Below are 25460 nucleotides of genomic sequence, written 5' to 3'. Positions count from 1 at the left end.
GCTTCTGCACCCAGAAGAGCAATAGTGCAAAAAATGTACATAGATTTGCCCTTTATACATTGTCATGCACAGTTACTCTGTAAAATAATTTCAGCTGGATGGTTCAGAAACCCAACTTTCAACTTTATTGGAAAGGCTGAGATTCTCAGAAGAGTTTAGGGATTAACTTTTGCTAAATATAGGTGACAGTTATTGTCTGGCTGCAATAATCTCTTAAAAAAATTACAGCCCAAAAATCCCATGTGATAACTATCAGTTCAAGAATCTAGCAGGAAAACTGTATTCTTGCTGGGACTTTGCAGAGGCAGCCAGAAAACCACAGCTAAGGAACATTTAGAAACAGAACAAAACTTTGCTGTTGATGAAAGTGAGTACTCTGATGTCCAGCCAGTTTATTTCATAAATTTTCAAACATAAAGCTCACACACCACCACAGAGCAACCCAGTTTGAAGCCACCTGATCCACCCCAGCCATGAGCATTAACACTGTACAAGAAAAGATTATTACCTGGCACAATTCTGCATTCCAGCAAGGGTACTAACTGTTGAATCCATGGATGCTAAGCTAAACATTGTTGCTAATCAAAAGTAAATAATCTGCTTAAAGCCCGCAGCTGTTTTGAAGCTCTCAGGTTTATGGACAGAATACATCTATGTGGGATACACTTTTATTATTAACCTGAGGGTTAATTGTTCAGTTTTCTACCTGCACCATCAATTAGCAAACCAACTTTGTTGACTAGAACTGGAAGAGTTGTTATGTACCACAGCTCAAAAGAGAGGTATTAAGAGATGATAAGAGAAATTGTGTGCTTAAGACTCATCTGATGCTGAAAACCCTCGGAGCATGAGGTGAATCCCCTCCCTCACCCCACTGCCCACTCTGAATTTGGTGCAGCCAGAACACAGTTGACTTTCTGGGCTGCAAGTGCACATTGCTGGGTCATGTTGAGCTTCTTACCAACCAACGTGCTGCTCTTAATCCTTTTTCTGCCCAGCCTGTATTACACTTGGGATTTTTGCCCACCCAGGGGCAGGACCTTGCACTGGGCCTTGCTGAACTTCACGGAGTTCTCATGGGCCCACCTCTCAAGCCTGTCCAGGTCTTTCTTGATGGCATCCCTTTCCTCCAGCATGCTGACCACACCACACAGCTTGGTGGTGTTGGGAAACTTTCTGAGGGTACACTCAATCCCACTCTCCATGTTGCCAACAAAGATGTTAAACAATGTGAGCTAAAGACTTCCTATTTCCACCAAATGCTATTCTGATTTGCATTGGTTTTTTCCTTGGTTGTCTTGGTAAATGAGGTTGGTGGATAGTTTTAAATCTGTCCTCACCACACACTGGCACATCCCACCAGGGGCAGTAGCAAAGTGAGGGAGCACAGGAAGTGGAGGACAGAGACAGAAGAAGGCATGGCACGCATACCACATCCTGGAGTGCAAAATCCCACAGGAAAAATCACCTGCAACCTCAGTCAGGATTGCAGCAAGCCCATAAGACTTGGATGAAATTTGCCTTTTTTCTCAATGCACGTGTGTCAATCTCTCTCAGGTACACTTTTAATTTTTTACTGGAGTCACTGACAAGTGCATTTGGTTGTGTTTTGTTGTGTAGAGGCTGGTGGAAAGGCCTAGGGTTGATTTGGCTGTGCTTTGGCACCGTATCTGTGAACCAATACATCCAGAAGGTATCATTTACAGTGTAAGTCGAAATGAGTTTCCTCAAGTTTTCCAGTAATCCACTTTCTGCAAATATTTCAGATGGTAAAGTCTGATCATACAAACGTTATGGAAAGCAAACACCAAACAGCTGTGAGCCAAATAAATCAATTTCAAATCCAGGGAGTACATTTGCAGAATTCAATAGGAACCATTATCCTTAGCTCCCAAGAAAAAGATACCTCAGTTCCTTTGCTGAATGCGTGTTATTTGGTGCAATTAACTAAGAATTTGATGGATCAAGGATTTGAGGCCCAAATCTGGGATATACTGTAAGGAGTGAGTAGTGAGGAATATTTCTATCTGCTTAAGCTTGGGTTTAGCCTGCAGTGCAGTATGGGTGTTGTGCTGGATCTAGAACTGTTACATAATTATAAAATATCATACAGTCATTGAAATGTGGGGAATTTAAACTAGACCTCCTGCGCTGGGTTGTTCCAATATTGCTCCCTTTCTTTTTTCTTCTTTTTAACTTTATCAATTTATTTATTTTCTATTTGGCTTCTGGAATGTAATCAGCTGGAAAGCCAGGTGCAGAGAAAACAGTGTTGTGGGGCTTCCAGCCAGGTCCAGCAGTGCCCCAGGAAACACCAGGGCACCGTGACTTTGCCTGGTATCAGGAGGCACTCAGCACCTACACAGCTGGCCAGTGTAAATGAATGCTGGCAGGAGACCCATACTCTGGGAGTAAAGGTGACATATAATTAGTCCATATGACTTTTGTTGATAATAATTGCAGGTAACTGGCTGCATTCTGCTGGTCCAAATGACTGTCACCATGCGCCAAGGGCACATGTTATCTGCAAAGGTTTCGTATTTCATTTCAAGCAAGGAGTTATCCATTAATAAAAACAGAAGGCGATTACACGAATGTGCTCCCTGCCAAGACTGCCTAGCAGAGCACATGCAGAGCTTTTCTGGCAGTGCCTCCCCGCTGAGCAGCACTGCCCCTACGCCTCCTTCTGCAGCACAGCCAGGCCCGGGAGGGGCTCCCAGGGAATGGTAGAAACGCCTGAGTAATTCACTATGGGGAAATGCAACAAGTAAATACTTGAACTGTGTTGTCCAGTGAAAAGGAAACAAGACCATCTTGCGGTGGGAGAAGGGGCATGAAAAGATGTTAATCGCATGAGCAGTAATCTCTTTGGCTGCTCAGTGTGCCACACTTGGGCTTTGTTTGCCTTGACTTATCTGGCTTACTTACCCCAATCCGTGTGATCATGGAGGTGCTGGAGGGCCTCTTTAAGTGTGCACGAGATCAGCTACTGGAGAAGGGCAATGAAACGTTAAGGAGGAAAGGTGGTACTATTAAAAAAGCAACCTTCAAGGCCACCTATCTTGACAAAAGGGCCCAGACAGGCAATAAATGCAGAAAATCATTGAGACAGCATTGAATTATGAAGGCTATTAAAACCCACAACTGAATTTACAGAATCAGCTTCCCCTGATGTATTATAAAAATGCTTTTCCCCAGGAACTGGAGATATCCAAATTTGTATTGCAGATTAATTACAGCTTTATTTAGCAGAACTGCAGAGGGGGAGTTTGGCTCAATCAAAATAGCATGGATATTAATGGTGTTAAACTTTCTGAATCTCATATACTGCCAGGAAATCATTAACATTACGTTTAACAATTTCAGGTACTTCTGGTTTTGAACTCCACTTTTGTTATTTATGGAATTTTGATTGCAGAAAAAACATACCCAGCACTTGTATTTAGATTCTGTTTACAAAGGAGCTCTGTCTTCTCCCTGGAACTTGCATAAGAACAGAAAAGTAGATTATGTGGTTTCTTAATAGTTCCTCACAAAGAGTCTTCTGTTTCTGACAAATGGTTTATGCAAATGTATTCTCTGAACCGCTTTAAGAAGTACTCATGGAAAAATGACATTTTGCAAGAGGGAACAATGAATATTCAATGCATCATTTCTTAGGTGAGCTAATGGACAGCTTGTATTCCAGTGCCATTCTCTAATTTTGAAATTTTGACAGAGGGCAGAGAAGTATCAACAGGCAGTGGGAACTGAAAAGCACTGGCTCTCCAACCTTCCATCAGTATTCCAATAAAGGCAATTTAGGATTTTAAATTACAGGCTGGAAGCAAATTTTCAGTTTCCCCCAGATCAAGTAAAGGGCTGTTTTACAAAGGGCAGCGCAGAGAAAAAAATCTATCTGCATCCTTGAAATCATAGCTACTGCTGGGCTGTGGAAGGGCAAGAGGGTGAAGGCTTCACAAAAGCCTCCCATAGATATTAATCCCTGGTGTGAATGGCACAAAAAAAGAGGCAATTTGGAATGTACAGGCTGTATCTTGCAGGCCTTTTTCATACGAGCAGGCACATTGAAGTCAATAGCTTTGTTTGTATTGGGCTGGGACTTGCCTGAGAGCAAAGGCTGCTTGAGGAGCCTGCATTTTGCAGTCCTGTTCAGAAAGGGTGGACTGGCAGGAGGAATTTGACCTTTCCATGACAAAACCAATTTAAGTCATCAATTCACGTACAACTGCTGTATAAAAATTATAGTGTTAATTAAGAATAGATAGAGACTAAGAAACCAAAAGGAGGAAGAAAGGCAAGTTAAAGAAGCTGGAATGTAAATGTCTTAAGCCTCCTTTGCCTCTCATGCACCTCATGTGACAGAAATAAGCTTTGTGAGTTGAGTTCCACGAGTGCGCACAACAGTTTAGGGAAAGTCAGCAGGCTTTGCTCTCTCCTCTTCATCTCTTTTCTGCACTCCCACACTTTTTTACAATTATTTTACTGGTTTGGAGGTAGGATGCAAGTTGTTCTCAAGAGTTGCTTTCAAGAGTAAGGGTATCTCATCTTGTCCAGTTCCTTTGTATTTAGTTGTTAGTAATCTTCCACATTTACCAGAAAGCTGGATAACTATATCTGTGAAACCTAGACATTTGGAGATAAAGAGTCATTCAGAAAATCTTCACCCAGATTGAAAAGAGGATCAGATCTCATGTTCATTTACAGCAGAGGTATTCAGCACATGAAGCAGGGTAACTAATACCTCTGATTGCTGAGCTTCTCAAGTTTATCACATTAAGTGCAACTAGAGATTGGAAAACAATTTCATGCATATAAATATCTTCTAGTAAGTACATTTAAATAACAGGTGACCTCAAAAGAGAAATTTTTGGACATGCTTTAAAACTTGCCTTCCAACAGGGAACGTAACGGTATTATTGTAAAAAAATATACACAACAGATATCTCATTTCCACACAGTCATCTAAAGTTAATAGCCCAAATTCAGTGTTCAGTTACTTCACCGTAATTCCTAAATTAGTTGAACCTATAAGCCATTCATTCAACAAGGTAATTGTGGAAAAGAACTCGAAAACTGAGATAGGAGATGCTGCACTACAGGATCGGATCACACTGAATTCTGCCTCAACTGTTTTTACAAACTATGCCCATAAAAACCAGAAACTCACTGCTTAGTTCAGGTCTATATAATACTAATATATGCCAAAAAGATTGCAGTATTGCACCCTTTTTTAGTTCCATTAGCAGAGGTGCTTTCAGAAACTTTCTGAACCGTTATAGGGGGGAGCAATGAGAAATTCCAATCTGCATGTAGAAATATCCACTGGTAGACATTAAGACTAATCTTCCAGAATGGTGAAAAACCCTACCTTCTTTGGGAGGGGAGTAAGGTTTTGCTAACAAATGTTTTAAATGGCCTTCTGTGGACTGTACGTGCTAGTATCAAGATTCTAAGCTTTGTTTCCGACTTCCCTTGGACAGCATTTCTGGCTGACAAACAAACAAATTTTGAAAGTAATTCAAAGAGGAACAGAAACTGCTGAAAACACCAAAGGCGTGCTCCATTTGTAGATTTAATTAAGATATCATGCCAATAGAAAGTGCTTAGTCGCAGAACAATAATTTTCTGCTGCTGTGTATGCACCAAGACTAAGCTGAAGAGCTTATTTTCAAAGTAGGAGTTACTGGTCCTGCCACAGCTGGCAAGACAAGTGATATAACACTCTTAGAAACAATGTCTGGAGATGGTTTAATAATTTAAGCTGGTGGAAATCCTGATCGGCTGCTTGACAGAGAGGAGGAGACTGTGAGAGGAAAGGTCAGGTCTGTACTTACTCTTTCCCTCAAGGTCAATTGCTGGACACCGTCAGACACTGCTGGGGTTACTGGCTCATTAGCCAGCCCCAGCAAGGCCATTTTGGAGCAGATGAAAGTTGCCTGCATGACAGACTCTTAGTGTCACCACAGCTTTGGATATCAAACTTCACGTGACCTTTTGAAACCCTGTTGCTGCTTAGTGCAGGGGAAGGAACTGGAGTTTGTGTCATCTGCCCAGTTTGCTTACCTGGTACCATGCAGGACAAGTCCAACACACACCTACATGTAAACCATGAGGCAAGGCTGGGCTGTTCTCACACTGTGAAGCCATGGCCAAGAAGCTGCACTGCTCACTGTGGGTCACAGATGGGAAAAGAACAGAATTTAGAGACAACAGAGCAGGTGGAGCACTGTGACAGTTCCACAGGGGACCATGGTCCTCTGAGACCTGTACAGAGCCTAAACAGGTAAGGAAAGACTTTTGCAACTGGTGTGTAGGGCCAGAGGGAAAGGGAGATTTGGGATGCCATGTCCAATGCTGATCACTCCCTCGCTGGTGCATTCAGTTCAGGCTTTACAAAGCAGAAGCTTTAGGCCAACTAACATATTTTTAACAAGTAAAAGGCCAGCTAGGTTATTTTCAGTACATAAAAATGAATCACTATCTTGATTTGCAATTTCCAGGGACTATTCCTTCTGACAAATAAATAAACAGGTATGTATGCATCTAAAACAGTAAATTAATGGCCTCAGTTTGCCCAAATAAGTGCATGTCAAATTGCAGCTAAAATATCTCTTAAGTCAGGAATTGTTTATCCCTAAAACCTTGATGCACACAAAGCCAGAATACCTCACATCCCAGTAATTCTCCCCAGACAGGCACAGATAGGTGTTACCATGTTTGCAAATCGCATTTCTGACACTGAGCCTAACGTTCACCAGAATCAATACTGGGACTGCAACTGAAATTGGAGTCTAAACTCAGGCTCCTATTATTGTAACCTCAAAGTTTCTCTCAAATTCCTTCTTGGAAGTCATGCTTGCACTACGTAGAAAGATACTAAAATACTTCTTACATAACTGCTCAGGAAAAGCTCTACGTGGGGAATAAACTACTGAGCTGGCATTAATTTAATTTTACTCTAGTGTTCTGCAATATGGCATATTTCACATCAGCTCCACTGCGTAAGGTTCTTCTATCTATCAACTTGAAGAGACAAGTTTGACATTAAATTTATTTCTTGGATAAATTACTGGATGCTTCTGAAGTCTACACTGAAGCATGAAGTGATAGTGTCTGCTGAAGCCATCAGTTCTTATTGACAAGTCTGGTTAAATTATCAGGTTGTATGTAATTTTATTTGAGTGTAGGAAAATGAAGGTTATAGCCAAGAACTTGGTGGGGTTTTCTTTCCTGAGATGATGATTTATTCCTTTTGGCTTCAATAGCTACGGTGTCAGGCGTATTTTATATTTTTCCAACTTTGACACTTCAAACATTTGATTTCCCTTTGCAACTTCCAACCTAAAACATGTTTCCCATTATATATATTCAAGTGACTGCCTTGCACACACTGACTCATGAGGCTGGTTTTTATTTTCACAAAATATATAACCCTATTTGAATAAAATACAGATGGTGTCCAATACATTAAACACAGCAAATTCGCCATTCCCTTCTCCATCCCTTCTGTGTTCCCTTCCCCAGATTTTCTGTGGCTGTATGAAATCTTACCAGCCTCAACAGCTTTGAGAGGACATGGCAACAGAAATGTGATGCCATTCATGTATGGTTTGCTGCAATAAACAATGTGAATTTTTTTAATTATTAGCTTTTTTCTGTAGGATTCTGCATTTGGAGCTCTGCTTTAAAGCAAGCTTTGTGCCCCCTGGAAGGTACAGAACAGGCAGCTTCACATTGCCCTGTGGTAGAGTTTGAATTAAGGGCAATCAACATGGCATATGGCACCAAGGTCCCAGGTGACAGCTGGAGCAGATTCGGCTGCCTCTTACATCACCAAGCAATTTAGAAGGAAAAAAAAAAGGCCATATACAAGTATATAGTAAATTACCTGAGTAAATTAGTAAGAACTGCTGAAATTAATTGAAGAAAAACTGTTCTGGGTTTGCTCTGAAAGCATAACTACTTTGTAGTATACACACACATAACATTTATTTGGAATACACAAGGTTTGGGGTTTTAAATAAGATTCTATCAGCATCACTAGATGGCATTGGAGGGTGCTTCATCTCATCATAAGAAAACAGTCTGTAGTAGCTTTTATTAGGAACACTAAGTTAACACAGTGAATTTATCCCAAGCAAGCTGAGGGCATGTTCTGTGGTGAGGGAATTGCAACATGAGGCAAGAACCAAGGCTGGCTGGGCAGCCTCAGCATTGCTGCAGTTTCCTTCTGTCACACACAAGGAGTCTACCATCTCTGAGCAAGAATGGGAGGACTGAAATCTGGAGAGAAATAAATTGCAAAAGGTACTGAAGGAACTGTGAACTGGTATTACAAGGGTTGGTGACTTCAGAGAGGTAAGAGTTAATCTCTCCCTGAGATGTAGGGTGAAATTTTTGGACTGCGTATTTGTTTTTCCCCCACAGCAAATTTTACAATTATTATACAAATGGTATTTCTGTTTTTCTTACACCTTTTTTACTATACAGTCCTCATGTCCCTTTCCTGTTACTTTTAGAATGAGACATGTTTGCCATCCAGTGATATTTTTGGTTGGCATCAACATCCACTTTGGAATTACTGTTAACTTTAGCCGCCGACTCTTGTCCCTTGATTGTTACTGCACAGGAGTCATGCAGAATCAACTGCACCACACCTACACTGGTTTCTGAATTGCAAGAGTATTATTATGCTCATAGAGCTCTCTTTTACTCCTACTATTTAGTAGTTGGTAAAAAGAGGCAAAGAGGGGTTTGTTCACCTATGAATACACAATTCTAGGAGCTCAATCTCTAAGAAATGGACTGTGTATCAGAATAATTATAGGCCAGGGAACATATGTTGCAATATAAAGCAGCAAAATGGTGACTTCTTTTCACATCTGCCACTTTGACCCATAATCCAAGTCATTAAACTTTTCAATTCTCCAGGTAGACACTGCAGTCTGTTCAAAAATTCACTGCCTGTATGATAAAATGTGCATTATTTTTTGCCTCTGCAACATTCTTTCTGCTTAAGAGCTGTCATTGACCAAAGTTCTATAAGGAGTCACAAATTAGAACCATGTACAGATGAAAACTTGACATTTAATTGAAGTGTTTCCATTCTTTAAACAGGCTTTGGGTTCATAACTCTTGGGGGTTAAAGGACAGGATAGTAAAACATTTAGAAAGAGTAGCATGCATGCTGATCAAGAGCTTGTGCCCAAGAATGAGGCAATACCTGCCAGTAAGTCATATGAGGTTTTTAACAGGTCATGAACTTGCACAAACCCAAGGTCTTGTATAAAACATTAAATACACCGTCTTCTAAAAGTGCCACTGTGCCCCTGGTCATCTATTTGTCTGACTGGCTGCTCTGCATTCCTTCTAGTCTATTTATAGAAAGCTGTAATTCATAAATACCAATTTGTACCATTATCTTCATACATGCCAGGTACTTGTATTGTTGAAAACTGGAAATTGTTCTTAGGGCATACTTGAAGTTGGCAGAAGGATGATAAACAGGAATGGCATTATTCCTATTAAACAGTGAGTGTAAATGTGCAGAATTCATATTCCCCTCCTGGCATTACTTATTAAATAATATGTCTTTAATTTTCTGCATCTTGCTAAAGCTTCCATCTAAAAGTAAGATAAGTCTTCACGTTGTCATTGTTTAAATGTCACAGGAACCTACACGTGCTCACACGGACATGTATATATGGGAAAATCAGTGTATTTTTCCTCACTTATATGGCTCAAACATTTAGGTCCAAGAGGTAGGTTCTACTGAGTTCCTCCTCCATAGATACTTTAAAATTGAACAGTCTGGTTCTGTTTTACGTGACCATTAATCAAGGATTAACTGATCTACACTGGCAAAATCAAGATCAGATTCTGGCTTTATCATTTCAAGTAGCCACTGGATAGTTTAGTCTTCCTTCTCAGCCTCCCAGTCTTTTGCTGAAAAACTGTAGTTAGCAGGGACTTTTTGTTTAAAAGCCACAATTTCCAATAAATGTGTTGTTTTCCCTCTGGCTTGACATCAAAGACAGTTTCATAATGAGGGTGGCTCCTACTGAATTATATTTCCCATCAGTTTGCAGAGAAGTGAGGCACCTATTACACAAAGGCAATTGTTGACTGTACACAACTACAAAGGGAAGAGACACTACATCTTGTTTCCTTCACATTTTTTAAATGTACCTCTTAAAAGCATCCATTCCAATCAGAAAAAAATCCCTTATACTTACTTGCAAGAGCCTTACTTGTTAAGAATTCAAATGTCAAGGCCCATGTCTGTGTTGAAGGAAGGACAGGGACTCTGCATGCCTCAGGAGCTCTAGAGGAGGGCAGCCCAACATGTCTTACTCCTGCTTAAAACACAGAGAGAGAGAAAAAATATCATTTCTTGACCAAAAAAAAAGGATTCAAAGATCACATCTCAAAAAACATTAAGCATAGTATGACTGTGAAGTCTTTATATACTGCCTGCTTTCCTCAAATGTTCCTCTTCTTCTTTGAGTCCCATTTTTTTCTGCAGTTGATTGATGAAAACTTCAGATGAGTCTTTTCAACCCGAGTCTGTTTGACTCCTTTCAACACCATTTCACATTTTGACCAAAAGGTTAGGGATATGTTTTCCTCAAAAAAACTTGTGAACAGTCTTGCCACTCAATTTTTCCTTTTTTTTCCCCCAATAGTAGGTTGTAGTTAAGCCTTCACAGAATTTAGAGCTAAAGAATACAAGATAAGGCTCTCTCTGCTAAATTTGAACATCACTGTTCATATCATCATGGTTCATATTATTATTTCCTGCCAGGCAACATAATATGATCTCTGGATATTCACTGCCACCTTCCATATGTTTTGAATTACAAATCCTCTCAGTACAAGCTGATAAGGTGAATTTCAGAGGCAGGGACAAGATCTCCACTGTGGACCTGCCATGGTCAGGTCTTGCCCCAGGAGAGTGTCCCCTGTGGTTGCTGCACCACACACAGAATTGGCAACAGGGAGAACTGCCTTCATGCCAAGTTGCTGTCCTCCCTGCACCCCACTCTGCCATTCCCACAAATCTCACAAATCTTATGGGAAACTTGATTATGGCTGGGAGAAGGACTAAGCAAAATGCCTCAATGTAGCAGTGGGAGGCAGGGCAAATCACAAATAGTTGCACTACACTTAAACTCCTTTATCTCATGTTGAAAGAATATCTCTCTGAGATTCTTCGCCAGCATCCCACCGCCCATCCAACCCCTTTCACTCCTTATACAAACTTACGTGAGCTTCTCAGCTGGAAACAGGGCCCACTTTTTTTCAGGCTTTGTCTCATGGCAATGAATGCTCGTGGCAGTATTAGTAATTTCACCATAGATTTCTCCCAGATGTGATGTGAGCTGTGACCACCTGTTTGAAGCTGATTAAGGACACCTCAGCTTTCTACTTAAAAAGACACACTGAAGTTGGGGAGGAAGCTCTGAAAAATGAGCAGATAAAGCAGTAGGCTCAGACAAGACAGAGAAAAGTAGAAGAACACATTTTTATTTTGGTCTAAGCAAAGACAAAAGCTCTCAGCATGTCTCCCCTGCAACCCTCAGGATATCAGGCCAGAGGTGATGCTGGTCAGTGCTTGTTTCATTGCCTGGAGCCTGTTCCCAGTGGCAGGACTAGAATCACCTCCTCATCAAACCATCACGAGACAGTGGGCAGTTCTTGGAGATGCTCTGAGCCTCAGACCAGCCAGGGTGATGTGGCGCTGGACTGAGCCAAACCCTCAGCACAGCCCCTTGCAGAGCTGCAGCACCCATTGCCTCACACAGCTCTCACTTCTCCAGATGAACTCAACATCCTGTTTAGCACTTCATTTTGTACACAGGCAATTGGTTTTTCACTAAGGAAATAAGCTCTCCCTGTTCAGCGTGACACGTACATAAATACGTATACACATAGACACACGTGCATGTGCACACACGGACAGCAGCCGTTTAAAGCCCTGTGGGTGTCTTCTTTCATAGTTCTACTTTGTGGCTTGAGGAAGCCAGGAAATGTAAAAAGCAGCCAAAAAGTTAGGGATAAAAACAGATAGAAATGCCTTTTCCACAGAAAACATGAAGCAGGTCCCAGGCTGACCGGCCCAGACCTGCCAACTTGCTTTGTGTCTTTTCCTCCTCTTCCTCTTCCTCTGTGGCTTCTCAAGGGTTTCCATGCCATGAATGCCAGTCAGGCACTTTGCTGAATCAGACCCACTGCTGCAAAAATCACTTTCTCCACATAAATTCAGAATTTTAGCAGTGCTTATTACAGCTGTTAAATTCCCTTATTGTAGTATCACACCTCTCTTACTAAGATTTTAATCAGCATTTCCACTGGAAAGCCTTACTCTCAGAGTTATAAAACCTGCCTGTGTAAAGTTGATTACCACTGAAATTTAAAATCTAGCTTCTTGGCTCACAGCTATATTTCTTTCTTGCTTACTTGATCTCTGTTTGCAAAAGCTGATGTAAATTGGTTTGGCAACTTTGTTTAATTCTAGGGATAAACAATTCCTGACTTAAGAGGCAATTTTTTTCTCGTGTGCAGAAAGTGAAGGAATGAAATTATTGAAGTTACCTACTACAACATTAAAGTATTACCCTGGATGCTTTTTTTTTCTTTTAAATGTTGGCATTTTTTACATAGGAATGCAACTAAAGAATTTAAATTTAAAGAATGTTTTTAAATGCTGAGTATTTTTGGAACTGTGCAGTGCTTAATGGGAAGGAAATCACAGGAGGTTAAAGACTTTCAAAATACATACCAGCACCTCAGTGCCAACAACCCCTATCACTTCAATGAACTGTGCAGTATGTGTTGGCATGATTTATGCAGCAATTTTAAAAGAATCCGTAGTGTTTGTTTATTACCACAGTATGATTGATGGGTTCCTAAGTGCACGGCGACACAATCCGCTGAGCTATTACGGCTGGGAGTTTGATAATTTGGGAGTTACAGCCATTAGAAGACATCACTTCAGCCAGTTGCCAGAGCCATTAGGGCATCAGTGACCTCAGAGAAACCGCGGTGAGACAAGACCCGCTGCCGGTGGTGTCACTGTCGGACCTTCTCTCCTGCACGGCCACACTGCTGCCCGGCTTCCCTGACTCGCCTGCTCTCCTTCCCTGCCCCTCCCTGGCAGCAAAAACACACCTTTGGCCCAATTTCATCAAGTCCTGCTCTCACCATTGCCCCTTCCAAGTGCTAAAAGACTGATACCAACATAATGCAAAGCACAGAGCAGCAAAGGCTGCTCAACCACTGTCTTCTAACCATGACTCACTTTGTGACGGGCAACCACAGACAAAGCCACCAAGTACTCCAGGCACCAACAGACCCATCCCTGGGAGCCACTGGAACAACTTCAGTCCTTTCTGGAAAAAATATCCCAAGTCTAAGTTTACATACAATACACTGGATTTAGGCATTTATTCGAAACGCAAACACACAAAAATCAAGAATAAAAGAAATTTTATTTATCTTTTATTTTTATCTTTTTTACAAAAATAAACAATTTGAGAAACAAAAGCACATTTTTTCCTGACTGTACAAACTACAAAACAGTATGACATTGGTCACTTTAGCATTTACTTCATTGCTTTCACTGAAAGCAAATTCTCTAGACACACCCTGCCTTTAAGATGCATTTTGTATAGAATTAAGGCTAGCATTCATTTGACATCATTACAGTCATTTACTTCATCCACTCTAAGAATTAGCAAGCGATGCCTAAGAAAACCAAGGACCTGATGATAAAAGGTAGGAATAACTGCAAGATAGTCGTTAAATTAGTACTGTTCAGCCAGCTGGACTGCTTTGCCAGTCTGTCAAAGATGTGGCTTCCTGAACAATTCAAACTGATTCAACAAAAGTCTTAAGCACAGGCTTAATTGTAAGCATATGCTTAGGGCTATCCAGCAAAGCACTCGGCACTTGGGTAAGTCCCTGCCCTTTCAGTGGGACTATTCATATGCTTATGTGATTTGCTAGATTTACAAAATGGCTCTTTCAAATTAAAAATGAAACTTTATGATAACACTGGAAGCAAAAATGAAAATTAGTTGCAGTCTTGCAATTCTAAACATAAGCAATTCCTTCCGTTTGACAAATATGCCGGCATTGCGTATTCCATAGCTTTAACACAAACGCTGATTGTCCTCAGTAACGTTTGCTGTTCAGCAGACAAACTGATATGCTTCAGTTCCTCTGTTGTGATTGTACGTGCCCAAATAAATATCAGTGTGGAGGATACAGGCTTCCCAGAGATTCATCCCTGGACACACATGTATAGGTGAGAAATGTTATCCTGACCTTGGTTAGAAAAGCCAGAGCTGCCAGCTGATTTATAACCAAAATTATACTCTAACAGTGTATCGTCTCTTGTACTTTGCTTTGGGTTGTTTTGTTCTGTTTTGAAATCACATTTTCAAAATCTTGTTTTATTGCACATTCATCCTGGTCATGCAGGTTACTTCTTTAAAGTTTCCTTTAGCACTCTATAGATTAGAATGAGTAATAGTGCAATTATTTCTCCGGCCACAGCCGCCTTCTACCTAACAGCTGCCTATATTTATACACAAACAGCTCTTATCACTCACGTGTCAGACTGAGCCTCTTTAGGTGTCAGTCTGTCACCTTCACATATGTTATCTTGTCAGGATCAGGCACAATATGATTTGAGGCCATCTTGAAGAAAACAAGCTGCCGACCTGCATTGAATAGGAAAGGGGGGGAAGGGAAAAATATTTAGAAGTGATGAGCAAAAGGTTGCCTACCTTAAAATAGTGACATTTCAAATTCTACTTCAACCTATGCATTTTCCAGGCCATGCAAGACTGAACTCTCTCCTAACTTGAGCTGGTATAAATCTGAACAGGTTTTGCCTAAAATGACACCAAATTTCCCCTGGTTTCAATATCTTTACTCTTACCTAATTATGGTCAAGGTACAGCTGTGCACAGCTAACACAGTAGATAAAGGAAAGGTCTGAAGATTTTAATACAAATCCCGTGTGATCTTTAAAGAAGTATTTTGAGACTCCCTCTGATAAAAACAGGATTGAGTTCAGGGCTTGCATGAAGGATATTTGTTCAATTGTACAGGAGCAGAATCATATTTGCACGCTTGAATCTTTCCAAAACTCATCAGTGCAATGTATATTAAACATGACTTTCTCTGAAACAGTTCTTGCTGATCACTTTGTAGCTCTGGGCTCTAAACAAGCTGGAACAAGGCTTCTAGTCCTCAGACAAAAAGCAGCAGCAAGTGACAACAACCTGGGTAGCATAAGACACCTGCTGCATATGTATCCAAGGCCAGTGGGGGCTGAATTTGGCAATTTCTTTGTTTGGTGCTTGTGGGAGCCACAGCACAGTTTTATCTCCCCACACTCACTGGCCTGGCACCTTATTCACATCCCTGCCTCCCAGTGAGCTCCTGCTGCCCCACAGAACTGCAAAATCATTGCCTTTCCTTGCAGCAGAGACCACAGAGATACACTCCATATGTACTTCTGCCTTCCCTCTCTAAACTTCAGAAAATCAAATGCTATTTGCTCCCAGCCTGCCTCTCTAGGGGGCTCCCATAACACCATTTTCTTTAAAAGTAAACGGGATGCCTCAACCACTGAGCAAATTTCTGAGCTGCAGAAATTCAAGTGCTCATGCATCAGGCATGATATGGCAAAGGGAATGACAAATAAGACTACAAATATTGCTACTAAGTCCCATTTGCTTCTAATACTGTAACCTGAGATAGGAGCTGCTCTAAACTTCCTATGAATTTCCCTGTGCCAGAATAAATACTTTTTTAGTATATTAATTAACTTCAATATTTCAACTACAGATAGGCTGACATGATGACATAGCCACTGGTTAGCCATAGGCAAGGTTAACAGGAATTATTTTTTTCTTGGTTCCATGGAAGTGCCTGTTCACACCTCCCAGAAGCATAAAAATGAAAAAAAAACCCATTTCAGACCCTGTGGTTTGGTAACCTGGGGTCCACGTGCTTAGCTCTGTAGTGGCAGCCCCTGTGAGCTGTCTGTAGGCTTCTGCTCCCCTGACAGCTGGCAAAGAGAAGCCTCACCAAAAAAGAAGCTGCATCAGCTGAACCTTCAAAAACTACTTCACTTCTAGATGCTACTGGTGGCTCCCACAGCTCAGCACAACACACTCCCCAAGCTGTATTAAAACACTTAGAGCAGCCAGAACAGGTGACTCCGTTGCTGCTTCCTCTCCACAGCATCCAGGACCTACCTGTCCAAGTCGTCTGGTTAGTTAGGACAAAAGCTTTGCACTGGGAGTAGCTGTCACAGATCTCGATGGCTTCGTTGACATCGAACACAGAGAGGAGGCAGCCCTTGTGGTGGTAAGATGGCCAGCATCTGTAGTTCTCATCAGGAATAAAGGCTTCAGGCACCCGTCTGTACTCTGCAAATCAGAGCAAAGCAATGGTTTGAAAGCTCCAGTAAACTGGTTGTTTTTAACAGGCAAGGTTTATTAGAACAGCTTAGGAGCAGGATATATGATGGAAAAGCTGACGGGTTAGACTGTACCAGCCCTGGTTTACTCTCTAACGTGTTTATAGCTCTGCACCTTACTTTCCTTTTCCTTTCCTCCTTTCTTCTTCTCACCTTTTTCTGCAGAAAGCGTCTGTAAATAAACAGTCTGTGCACAAAACCCCTTCCCCTTCCCCACTGCGGAGGCAAGGCTTTGGTTTTATTAGGAGTTTTACAGGAAGAATGTCCCATTGAATAAACAGCATCCACTTGAATGAACTGACTCACTGTCCTACTTCTCAACAGTGAGCAGGATTGTCGGGGTGAGACCTGACCAGGCGTTCCCAGCCCTCCCTCTCCCTCAGAAGAGCATGCTATTTTTCTCCGGCTCCTTTAGAGAAGGAAGAAAAGACAGGCTTTTAATTAAGCAAACTTTTTTTGCTTGCTAAGATTAGGACAAAAGAGGAGTCGCTTGATGGGCCTCTGAAGAGAAGGGGGGGAAAAAAGTAGCGGGAGGGTGTCAGCGTGGTCCTCGCCCAGCGCCCCCGCGCTGCCCCGCCGACTGCTCCTCTCCCTTGGCTGCCGTTCAGTCTCACTTGCCTTTATGAGCTGCCTCTTGTTCTCTGTTCACAGCTCCTCTCACTTTCCCAGCCACTAACAGGGGTTTCTCTAATGAATGCATCAGCAAATTCAACTGATCATTTATAAACATTTCTATTTAGCCTCCAGACGCACAAATTAATGGTTCCCTCCTGTCTCTCCTCCCCACGTCCTATTCAAAAAACTAAATACATTCTATATTTCTTCTAATTGTATCTATTATGGAAACCAGAGCTGCCTGTCCTGACTCACAGCCTATTCTTAAGTCACTTTGGTTCAGGCATTTTCTGCCTGGCTTTGCTGATTCAGCCTGCTAATATTTCAAACAGCACATTGTAGGAACACCACCAAGTCAAAGGCAAGCGTGTCTGCTACTCCAAACTGTCAGTGTTTCAACTGGGAAAAGAAATGCACGTTCACAAGTGCTGGTTCTCAGCACACAGTCTGAAATAGTGGGAAACAAATGTAGTAAATGCATTCTATTTTAAGCCTTAGCTCATTAAAAGTTTCATAAGAAACATTCCCAAACAAGAAGCAAAATCAGAGCTGATCATGGTCCCAGTTAAATCAAAAGCAAAAAAGTTTTCTTAATTCAGGAAATGCAGATTCATGCACAAGAAGAAAAAATAAATCAAAATGTAGTTCCGCATTATGACTGGTCATTTCTCCATCAAAAATATTTATGCATTTCTTCTGAAGAGAAGTCAGAGCATAAATCAAAGTGCTGGATAGGTAGAAGTCCCTTTTTCCCCAGTTTCTGTATCAACAGTAGTGTAACAATAATTGAATGTAACAGAATATTCTCTTATCTCCACATGGCAACTGCTGAGTATTGATTTGTAGCTCACAGCCTAGATCAGTAAAATGATGTGCACAAATTAAAAGCAAAAAAAAAAATCAATTCCCTGTAGTTAGCACCATATGTAATCATTCATATCAGCATACATGCCATGATGACTGGACATAAAATGTGATTATCCACAGCTCCTCTTTGCACACTCACACTGCACTATGCCAAGGCCCACGTCACAGAGGGCATTCACAGAAGGATGGTCCTTGCTGCGGCAGCAGGAGATGAAGCTTCTGCCTGATTCTCCACGTCAGCGTGTCCTGGCCCTTCTCGAGGGCACTCTGAGAGTCAGATGGGCTCCACGCTGGGGCTGGGAGGAAGCTGCAGCATCCCTCAGCACACCGTCACAGCACTGAGCCTCATGTCATGTCAAGTATTTTACTTCAAGCAAGGGAGAAGCCCAACTTGAAGACCCTTATTTTGAATTATCATCCAATATTTAAATTCCTCTGAGCACAGATGTGCTTCTCAATAGGCCTATAGCAGTTCCCTTCTCCTCAGCACTGCTCCCGGTACAGCTGTCAGGGGTTAGGCTCTCGGCTGCCATACGAAGACTTCAAAAGAGCAGCAGTGATTTACATGACCTGAGGCTCTGTCAGAGGTAGGAGATAAAGTTCTCCCTTTTCATCAACTTTTTCAAGGTGACCAAGCCTGGTAAATCATCTGGGCAGCTCAGACACATTAATCAACGGAGTTGGGCCAGCAGTAACTGCGATGGGAATGGCAAGGTCCTGGTTTGAGTGTGCGAGTGAGGATGGAAACAGCCATGCCAGGGTGGTCTCACCAAGCAGAACAGCCCTATGGCTGTGCCTTCTCTCCTCGCTGCTCCCTGCCAGTTCCTACACGAGGGAAAGCCACAACCATCTCCAACGGGAGCAGGTAACAGGTACATGGCAGTGTGACACACAAGCAAAGAGCACTTTCCTTTGGCTGGGACATCACTGAGCACCACACAGGTGAAAACACTGCAGTCTAACTGAGAGCACACAGTCACATGGGCTCCACAGGGGCAGCTTCTGGCAGGGCCTCCAACTGGCACGGGCCACGGATACCTGCAGGCTGGGGAACTGATCCTACACTGCCCGCAGGGAGGGGAGTGGGATGCAGTGAGGGGGAAAAGCAGGAAGGCAGCTCCTCTTCCCCCTTGCATGGCAAGCAGCAGTGATGGCTGCCTGGGAGTGCCTTCCCTTAGGAGCATCCCAATGGGAAGGCAGCCACGAGGAGTAGGGAGAGGGACACGTGATGGCCCAGCACCCTGGTTCCTGCTCCCACACCAGCCAGGCACTCCTGCTTGCCCTGGGAAGCCAACATGGGATCTCCTCTTAAACTGTTACACTCAGAACTGCTCAGAAACTCATTGCAACACCAACCAAGTGGTGGTCTAAGCAAACTGCATTTCTTTTCAAAATTCACTCCATCTCCAGCAGAGCAAGGCAGCTGCCTTGCAAATTTGCATAGTAAAGGCACGTGTCCCTGGAATCTCTTGCTTGCATAGTGTCAATTTAGGGAGCTTGCACTTTAGCCCTTACTTGTAAGAGTTGTGAAGAAATGCACTTCTCTCACATGAACTAGAAGGACCCTCCTGAAGGATGCTCCTCCACTGAGATGTGTCCCAGCAATGACATTAGGTCCAGCCCTCAGGAGAGCTGGGCTTCCCTTACACCTTTAAATGATCACCTTGAACACCACAGGGAAGTTACTCAATTAAGCAGTACCCCAATGGCTTAAAGACAGCTCCAGCTCAAGTTTTTGTCCTGCCAAGACCTGAAACGTGCTTAAATGGAGTCCTTGGAATTTGAAGGCTCACAGCAGTAAATCACATCATAAAAAGGTCAAAGTTCTGGTCCATTTCCAGACTAATGGTGTTTAAAACCAATAAATGCTTGCCTAATACTATAAATGCAGCCATAAATTTACACTTCTGCGTACATACACATAGCTTGACAGAGAGTACATAAAGTCTATCAAGGTAATGGCAAGGAATACATCAGAGAAATGCAAGGCATTCCTACTGGTATCAGCAGAAAAAGAATCCTTTCCTCCATCTACTAATTTTGTGAGGATTGAAGCAAATAAATGCAATGCTGTAAGCCTGATCTTGATGTCATTTACAATGCATTTACTCCAGTTTAGCACACAGGAGGTAATACAGGAGCTCACAATTACACAGATAAATCCTACTACAAAGTATTTTTTCTTGTAAACATTTTGGAACTTCAAGATATCTTGCTATGCTGAATCCAGGCAATCCTCAGAAGTTGTGTTTTGTGATAGTTTTTCTATTTCTACAATATTTTTTGCAAGGTTGTTCTGATCAATCAAAACATGCTGCTTTGACCAGGTCAAAATCTTAGAAGCTCCTTAGCATGTTAGCCACATCCCCATGATGGCCACAGTGATCCCAAAACCAAGATCACTTACTTGTTGTGACAAGTAAGAGAGGCATCTTTAAAAGAAATCTGCAGCATCACTGAGCAGTGCAACAGCTATAAAAGAAAGCCAATGCTTTAAATTCTTATTCTAATTTTTTTTCCATCAAAAACCACCTGCATTGTCCCAAAGCCGAGTGCAATCTATAAACATACTCATTTTCACTGTACTAGACTGAATCATATAAAGAGCTGCACAAGTATATAATAAACTATGTGAAACCGCCTGTGGTTTCCCCCTTTTAGCCTGTCTGAATCACCCTAAATCTGACTTTAATCAGTCCTAATGACCGTTTCTTTCAGCCACAGCAGCCAGACTGCATTTTTACTACCAACTACAGCTACTTGTTGGAGATTTGCCCAGTTCTCTTATCACCTGCCAATACACTGTGGGTCAATGACAGAGAAGAAGCCACGTCCATCCTTGAGAGAAAAATCATGTTGCTCCTTTTTCTCCCTTCCTTTTTTCCCCTAGTCTCAAGAGGAACACTGGCAGTCGACTCTGGAATTGCTTTTGCTTTGCTTGTGAGTAAGCAGAAAAAGCCTGATCTTGCCAATATCAGCAAGTGGTACTGAGCAGTGTTTTTCTCTACAAACAGTCCCCTCCAATGCCCAGGGAGCTTTTGGAGAACAGTATTGGATCCAAAATAGACAATAATACACTGATGTTTTTAGTACGCTTCATTTTATGCTGAACTTTTCCTCATGTTCCAGTACCTCACATTCAAACATGCTTCTGACAACAGGCCCTGCAAAGCACCCTGCACAGTTTGCTACGGAAAGCGACTTTTTGGTATGCCTGAGGAAACGTGAGGGCAGGCCTATCCCGCAGGCCTCTACTTTCAATCAGTCCTGACACATCCCAACTGTTTGGAAAGACAGGCTGGCCTGGCAGGACACAGCTTTGCCATCAGAGCAGGAGATGGCCCTGCTCCTTTGGGGAGTACTTCCATCCTCTGTCAGTTTCCTGCGCATGGGCTGGGAGCGAGGCGAGCCTTGTCTCTTTTTATGCACTTCCATTGTGCTGGCAGTAGAGCCGTATTTAAATCGGTATGCAGGCTGTCACCAAAACACAAATAAATAACGAGAGGAACGACATGTTCCCTTACATTTTATTCCTGTTAACATGACACAGCTGGAGCATTTTTCCTGCCTCATGCCCCACATCCCAGGGAGCTGCTCCATACCCACAGCCACCTCTGTGGCACACACCAATTTACTGAAGGCAACAAGCCCAAAATCGTCCTACAGACACTTAAACATTGCATGTGGCCCGCTCAGTCATAAAAACAATGATGCTGATGATGGACAAGCCAGAAGTTGCCTACAGTCACGTGTTGGGGCATTTAAGCCTGAAGACAGAAGCCCACAGGATTTATAAAAGACACTCAGCGACCTCTTTAGTGTGCTGGAAGGGAACTGAGGACCTCAGCAGAAAGTATTTTCCTGTGCACTGCCAAATTGGACAGGAAGAAGTTTAGCAATAGCAGAACACATTGCTCAGGGAACAGAACAAATGGTTTGCAGGGTGGTGGAGATAGGAGTGAGCAACAACCGCCTGGTTGTGGTCCCTGCACAGCTGCACAGACCCACTGCGCTGCCAGTGCCACACGGGTGCAAAGGAACCTGCTCCTGTATTCCTGCGTGCTGGGATTGCCTGGCTCCTGATGGGAGAGCCCTCCAAGCAAGGCAGGGTACAAAGGGAGACTTTCTGCCCTGTGCACCTCTCCCCCTGAGGGCTCTGGGAAAGGGACACCAAAGGCACATGTATAAAAATAATTTTTAAAAATATAAGATTAATAAGATTTATTATAATATATTAAGATAGAGCAGGAATCTGGGCTGCAGTTTGTTCCTGATTTCAATAATCCTTGGGTGGATTTACAATTTCCTAAGCAGGTTGCTATAGTGACCCTGCAGAATATTTTTTTCAAAACATTGTTGTACTGTAAATATTTACATACAGCATAATCCTGCCAAATTGTCTTGAGACAAAGGAAAACACAACGTGTCTTTGCTTTATGTCCAGCCTTCCAGCTTTTTTAGCTTTGAGAATGTGCTTTCAGCTAACAACAGCAGCTAATTACAGCTTTCTGTGGGCTTGCACACCCCCAGACCTAATAATGGGTCATCTATTAGCTTTAATGAATAACAAAGCTATCTGATTTACGAGTGTTAGCTGATTTCACGCATTTCTGAGTGAATTCTGAGTTAACTGAAGGGCTGGGGCTTAGCTCAAGGGCCAGATACTCGGTACAAATCACTGTCACTTGATTAAAGTAATAAAAATGCTGATACTGGGGCATGACTTTACTGATGAACATCAGTAGGTTTTTTATAGTCTCCTTAATCTGGATAATTAATGGAATGATTTAATCATTTTTAGATAACATATGTCAGAAGAAATACATGGTTCCTATTTTAATTCACATTCCTCTGGGTTCCAGCAAGAGAGGCCAACAGCCAATAGAATATAAAGTATTTGTTCCTGGTGTTGTTTTAAACGCTGCAATGTTCCCATATCAACATGAACAGCAGTGTGATTTATGATTGCAGAACACATACACAGCTATCGAATGTCTCCCACGCCTCTACTCTAGGATACTAAACCAAAGTCCAGAGCATAATATAATTTACAGCACTATAAAATCTTTACAACTGAAGCACAGTGAAAGCTTAATATCCAAGACCTTCTGTAATATGACTATGTCATCTTGTTAAACTTTATTTATGGGAACACTAGGGCTGACAAGAACTTTCTTCGTGTCACTTCCCCCCTGCTTATCAATATCACCTTTCTCACTTCGTGGTGTTCATAGGAGGAGGTCTTCCTTTCAAAAACATAAGTTCACATAGATAACACACTGTCTCCTGAATGCTAATGTTTTAGTTATGGCCTTACATGACTTGCTCAAGACCATGATCTCGTCTTTCCTAGTATGAATTTACAATGCTCTATCCAAGATAGTGCATAATTCCAAGCATTTAAGACCTAAGACAAATTCTGAAGCACCATTACCTGAACCTTCTGTAGTTTATTTTCAAAACCAAACTGAAAAAAACTTTACACTTCTTGGATCTGAATTTTCCTCCTGCTCTTTTAGGATTTCAAAATAGATCGTGCACCAGAAAGGACTTATTTTGTCACAAACCTTTAGATGCCAGGGGACTGGCATCACAAATTCTTGTAACTTCTACTATTTGTAAGAGCAAAAGTCCCAGGAGTGAATCACCTTGTGAGATTTCTATCTTCTGGAGCAAAATGGATAAAAACTTGTGCCATCTTGGCACACATTGGGATATGAATGCAAAGCTGGTTAACTCCAATCTGGCCTGAGAACCAAATGATCATCTCTAATTTTATCTCAACTTAGCACTGGATGAAAAACACCCTTGTTGAACTTTTTCTATGCTGAAGAGCAACACAGAAAACATTTTATAAAATCACACAATCTTAAAAATATTTTTTTGTCCAAACAGGACCAAAGCAGAACCTCAACTGACAGCTTGGGAAAATATCACGGTTGTTCCTTTCCATCCCTGTCTACCAAGACTAATACAAAATATTCAATCTGCTCAGCTGTTCAGCCTTGGTTTCGGTGGTCAGGATGCCACCTCAGCTGTAACATCCTGCCAGTGGAAGAGGCTGATTGCCTGGACACCACTCCCTTCCAGGACACCTGTCACCCTCTCCTGCAACTTCACTGTAGCACAGGAGAATTCCTCATACCATTATCTCTGAATAAATTCTAATTAGTAATTTCTAATTCTGTCATTAGATTGGATTGAAAAATATTAAAAATTAATTCCAGCATGGTATTAATATCAAGTATCAGTCACATATCAGTTGAGGAAAGATTATGGTTGGAGTTAAAATGATACAAGTGGGTATGTAGGCATATTTTAACCCTCATGATATGACTTCGTATCTGTCTGGCAAGGAAAGGGAGTCTTAAAAGAGAAAGAAATTACAACACCTTTTCTGTTTGGTTAAAGTAGGCTTAGAACAAACAAGAAACAGGCCTGCACATCTTAAAGGCATGGCAGCTAAGTCTGAGAACACATGTCATCTAAGTGTAATTTCCAGTAAGACACCCAGTTCCTCAAGCTTGCCCCTGGTTGAGAACGTTTTCCTATCAAGGAACTCAGTATTACACTCATGGTATTTAATGCACATTATCCAATATGCTACACAAAGCATCTACAGATTTTCAACATCTTTGGTCACACTGTAAAGTGCCTAAGCCCATGAACAGTGCCCTGCAAATAAAAAAGGCTCCTTGCAGAGCAGGGTATTACTAACCATGAACATGGGCAGTGGATTCTGTGTTATATTATCTCGGAGTCTACACAATTAAATGAACACAAAGATGTGTAATTATTACAGTAGCTAAATATACACAGAGCTCTGCTCCATATCAGTGGAAACCTGCACTGTTATATTGACTACTGCTGTCCAAGGCTTCTCTCCTTGAGAGTCTTTATAAACATGACAGACCTCTAAAATTCAAAAACTTCACCTCGTCCTGATCTGGAATCAACCAGCATCATGGAGCAACCTCAGATCTCCTGGCACTTCTTCAACAAAGGACATGTTTGTACTATTGATTGTACTGCTGAAAATAATTTCGCTGTGTTGACAGGTATCACTCGGCACAGATTGTGATGAAAAGCTGAAAATTAGAAAGTTAAATGAACACCTGCAACAATTTTCCTGCCAATTCTACAACAAAATAAATATTGAATTATTCTGATAAGTGGGTCAAATTCATCCCTGGTATCATGGCTCTTTGAGGTTAACAGAGCTACAACCAGAATGAATTTGGCTCCTGTGTCTCTTTCACTGAGCAAATGCTTCACCGAACTTTTCAAACCCCCTGTGCCAACATTCATCTTCATTTAGAACCCATCTTTCCCTCTTTACTGAGCTTTTGCAGCAAAGCTATAATTTTCCCATCAACTTGCAGTCAATTATGTTGACAGTTTGACATGAACATTGTACATACATAAAAATAATTTGCAAAACAGCTTTTACAATTGTTGGACTTAACAGTCATTTCCA

At 41.8% G+C, this 25460-nt stretch overlaps 1 protein-coding gene and 1 long non-coding RNA gene across 2 annotated transcripts in view; both read right to left on the bottom strand.

The window, feature by feature from the left end:
• Positions 1–351: 351 nt before the first annotated feature.
• Positions 352–6800, bottom strand: LOC121675990. The gene is made up of 2 exons (XR_006020325.1): positions 6067–6800; positions 352–4626 (listed from the first exon to the last, which is right to left on the bottom strand). It is a non-coding gene; the product is annotated as an uncharacterized LOC121675990 (long non-coding RNA).
• A 6676-nt stretch (positions 6801–13476) lies between these two features.
• Positions 13477–25460, bottom strand: part of PKDCC (protein kinase domain containing, cytoplasmic) — a 36285-nt gene continuing 24301 nt past the window's right edge. Inside the window, exons 7-8 of the mRNA XM_042051651.1 lie at positions 16278–16451; positions 13477–14729 (exon numbers count right to left, since the gene is read on the bottom strand). Of these exons, the coding sequence (XP_041907585.1) occupies positions 14644–14729; positions 16278–16451 (260 nt within the window). The 3' untranslated portion in view covers positions 13477–14643. The remainder of the gene's footprint in view (positions 14730–16277; positions 16452–25460) is intronic.

This window comes from Corvus kubaryi, unplaced genomic scaffold, assembly GCF_017639235.1.
Source record: "Corvus kubaryi isolate FWS band 111438036 unplaced genomic scaffold, C.kubaryi_AGA036_p1.0 76, whole genome shotgun sequence".
NCBI classification, from domain to species: domain Eukaryota; kingdom Metazoa; phylum Chordata; class Aves; order Passeriformes; family Corvidae; genus Corvus; species Corvus kubaryi.
Note: the sequence above shows the minus strand (reverse complement) of the source record. Positions and strands in the feature narration are given on the sequence as shown.